Below are 3,977 nucleotides of genomic sequence, written 5' to 3'. Positions count from 1 at the left end.
CATCCCATCACCCCAGCTTGAGAGGCAGCTGCTTCCACAGAGGGAGCTGAGCAGCCGCTGCGATACCTCCCCAGGTCTTTATCCACGTGGTCTCTGCACTACAACACAGTCAGCAGAACAGAAAAAACCCAGGAGCACAGAAGACCTGCTCACACCCAAGAGATGTGGATTTCTGCTCAGGCTTTTCTGTTCACCAAGAGGAAAGCGGACGAGGTTGTAGCAGCCTCACCTCCTGCCGAAGCAAAGTTACTGATGGTGGTTTTGTTGCGGTACACGGACAGGCCGGTGCTCACCATGCTGCAAAGATAAAGCACAGAAGAAGTCAGCAGATGCACGTGGAAGAAGACAAGTAGCACAACAGAGCCTGAAATCAAGCTGGATTTTATTAAAGCCAACCCTCAGGTTGCCTCTAACCACCTTGCTGCCCATCTGTCCAGAGCTCACACACACACACACACCAGCTGCAAGTGCCTGGATCTCTGTGACTTTACTGCAGGCAGCTGCACAGTCAAAGGTGGGGAAACATCAGGATTCTCTGCCTGGATCTGGAATATTCTTTCTTTAAAAAAAATATATATATCTTTGATTTTTTTTCCATCATATATTCAAGGATAAAAGGAATTGAGCAGTGAAAACATCCTGTCAGTCAGTCCTGATGTAGCACCTTTACCCCCAGAAGCTGAATCCGTGTGTTGGTCGATGCCTGCCTGATGTAGACAGCCACCACCACTAGAGCTAAGTGACACTCACGACATCAGCAGGGTCACCTACTCCTGTGGCATGAGATTTCCCACCAGGGTAGGTACACCATCTCCTCCAAAAACAACAGTTAAGCCCCAAAAGCACTCTCTGTTCCCAGTTCAGGAGCCACATCTTCCCCAGCACTCCTGCAAGACAAGTCAACAGCAACCTCCCTCTCCTTCCCAGCGCTGTAACGTCACCCCTGCCTTTCTACAAGTTAAAACTAAACAACTTGGTTTTAAACCATGAAACTCAAAATTCACACAACCCCAGGGCCAAATCTGCAACTTGAACTTTTCAGCTGAGTGGCAAATATCTTATTTCAAGATATTTTACAAAGGGGCAGGGAAAAATAACTTCTTTGGAAGCCTTTGCCAAAGAGGTGGTGAAAAAAAGGGTGATATCTGACTGCAGGGAGGACATCTGGTGGAAGATGATGAGGTTACACATCAAGCCCAGGAACATCTGAAGAGACCAAAAACTCCAGGAGAGAAAGCCAACACTATGTTAACTAAACCTAAAAATAGGTAATAAACCAAAAGGAGCCAAAAAAACCCCAAAAGAGATTGAGGAAGAAATTCAAAAAGGACTAAAAAAAAATAGGGAGACAGAAATATAAACCAGTATCATAGAATCATGGAATGGTTTGGGTTGGAAGGGACCTTAAAGATCATTCAGTTCCAACCCCCCTGTCATCAGCAGGGACACCTTCCACTAGACCAGGTTGCTCAAAGCAATTATATTACAATTATATTAGTAATTAGTAATATTAGTCAATACTGGTGGTATCTTACAAGCCGAGGTGGATTCAAACAGAACATACCTGCAGATGTAGTCAACGCAGGTTTAGGACTACACATAAATTTACCATTTGGAATGTCAGGGAAGGAAATATTCCTAGTTTAAAAGGGATTTACTCAGAAAAGTGTGAGTAGTTTGATGCTGTGTTGTCAGAGATGCACTGACAGCTCTGAGGCAGAAAGTGAGGGAAGCAGAACACTGTCTCGGTGTTGGCTGAGTGTGTAGGAAGAACGTGAAGGACTAAAGAGGTACATACAGCTGGCAGGTCTGGTGTTCAGCGACTGCTTAATAATCATCTGCAAGCATTCGAGGACAAGAACAAAGGATTGTGAGTAATGCTACTATTAGGAGTAATGAGACATAATAAAAAGGAGAAAAATTAGCATGGAATAGAAAGAAATCTATTCCAGAAACAGCCAACACACGGTATCACCCTCCTAGAGAAAAATGAGATGAAGCAAAAGCAGAAGGAAGCCGTCAAGTGCAGGGAAAAACAAGTCACTAACAGCACAGATTAGATGTAAGGAACAGAAGATTTGATTAGAAGATTTGAATCCTGGGATAACTATAAAAGGTTAAATCCCCTTCACGTTCACACCTTATCAACCAGACTCACTGTGAACACACCAGCTTGAGCCTCAACCAGTCATCAGTGCTCTCTCGGGGAGCTGTGAGCACAGGAGGCACGAAGGGCTCCTGGCCACGAGCACCTGAGCACCAGCCAGAGCTTCTCCCACTGCTGCTGGAAACCACTTACTTGAATATTGTCACAAAAACAGCGACTCTCCAGCTCCAGCGCCAGCCGTAGCGGATGAAGCTCCTGAGACCGGCCCGATGCGCAGATTGCTAAGGGGAGAGAGAAGACGGGTTACAGGTCACAGCCCCGTTCCTCCTCGCCAGCACCACCACGCCCCATCAACCCCCACGATGAGATGTGAGGCTGATGTCACTTGGGAATGATCCCCTGACCCTTTGGGATCAAATCATCCGTCTTTAGAGGAAAAACCTCTCATGTTTCAACCAGCCTCCAACAGGAAAACCAAGAATTCATTCCAGCTTGTAACATCAACTGGTCTTTCTAATCCTGGCACCAAAAGACATCCAGGGAGAGCTTTGTGAGGACAGCACGGGAGAGTAGCAGAGAAAAAAGGGGAGAGGAACAAAGTTTCTAGAAGAAACTAGAAACTAGTTCTTCACTATTATGAGTTCAGAAGTATTAATAAATAATAACCATTCATAAACAACTATAACAAGTAATTAATAACCACCTACTTTAAATGTTAAGAGACTGTCAAGCTCTGCCATTTAGCACTGGTGCTTCAAAGTTTGGCAGTAAGCAGCTTTTTTAAAAGCTTCATAAAATTTCATAATAAGTCATAAAAAAAAAACAATAAATAAAAATAATATTCCACAAAAGAAAATAAATTCTCTCTACTGGTGCCTGCGGTGTGAGTGCTTAGCCCAGGTGCACGAGAACATCAGCAGGAGAACAAAGTGAAGCCAGGCACCGACACTTTGCAGGGGCCAAAATCTAAATAGCGAATGATGTGAAATGAAGCAGATTTTAAGGGGTTTTTGTCCTAGTAATCCAAGTAACCAACGCTTGAACTGAACAACAAACCCCTAAAAGGTTCAAACACATCCATAAAATGTCACAGGTGTTATTTGTTCCGAGGTGGAGCTTTAAATGGTCCTAAAATAACACACGTTAATAACATGAGAGGACAACACCAGTTGGATACCATGGAGTGAAGTCTCCTGCCAACGTACTAAAATTTAAAAGCCAAAAGACTTTTCAAGACATATTAATTAGTCATTTAACAGGATGAAAAAATGAAAAGGGAAACTCAAATTTTATGAGTTATTATAATATTATGAGGGTACATGAAGCCAGGTGCTACTTCTCTACCACTGTCTTCTTGATCAACATCAATGAGAAGTTTCTTCCTGGAGCCTCATCACAAAATGAGCAGTATTGGAGATCAAAAATAAGAAATTATTTGGTAAAAATAACACTAGTGAGTAGAACTGGACAATGCTCATTAACTGTAGAAAGACCCAGATGCTGAGATGCTATTTCTAAAATCTACTTGACACTTAAACAAAAGTGTTATTACAGAATTTGACATCACGTTGCAAGCAACTTTCATAAGTGGCCCAGAAGTGCGTATCTTGCCACAGCACTGGGATTTCAAATTGTGTGACAGTTTGACACTCATATTGTTTCTTCTTTAAGGATTAAACCTCTCCTATATCCCAAAATTAATGTAGATGTCACAGAATCATAGAATCACAGAATCGTAGTTGGAAAAGACCTTTAAGATCAGCGAGTCCAACCATAAACCCAACACTGCCAATTCCACCTCTAAACTGTGTTCCTAAGCACTGTGTCTACACGACTCTTCAATCCCTCCAGGGATGGGGACTCCACCACT

At 43.0% G+C, this 3,977-nt stretch overlaps 1 protein-coding gene across 1 annotated transcript in view; it reads right to left on the bottom strand.

Moving 5' to 3' along the window:
* The window catches only part of TIMMDC1 (translocase of inner mitochondrial membrane domain containing 1), a gene marked incomplete at its 5' end in the record, with an annotated part of 4,695 nt that extends 2,307 nt beyond the window's left edge, over positions 1-2,388 (bottom strand). The window contains 2 exons of the mRNA XM_010175302.2: positions 217-297; positions 2,300-2,388. Coding sequence (XP_010173604.2) covers positions 217-297; positions 2,300-2,388 — 170 coding nt within the window. The remainder of the gene's footprint in view (positions 1-216; positions 298-2,299) is intronic.
* Between the last annotated feature and the right edge of the window lie 1,589 nt (positions 2,389-3,977).

Source organism: Antrostomus carolinensis, unplaced genomic scaffold, assembly GCF_000700745.2.
Source record: "Antrostomus carolinensis isolate BGI_N321 unplaced genomic scaffold, ASM70074v2 scaffold9239, whole genome shotgun sequence".
NCBI classification, from domain to species: domain Eukaryota; kingdom Metazoa; phylum Chordata; class Aves; order Caprimulgiformes; family Caprimulgidae; genus Antrostomus; species Antrostomus carolinensis.
Note: the sequence above shows the minus strand (reverse complement) of the source record. Positions and strands in the feature narration are given on the sequence as shown.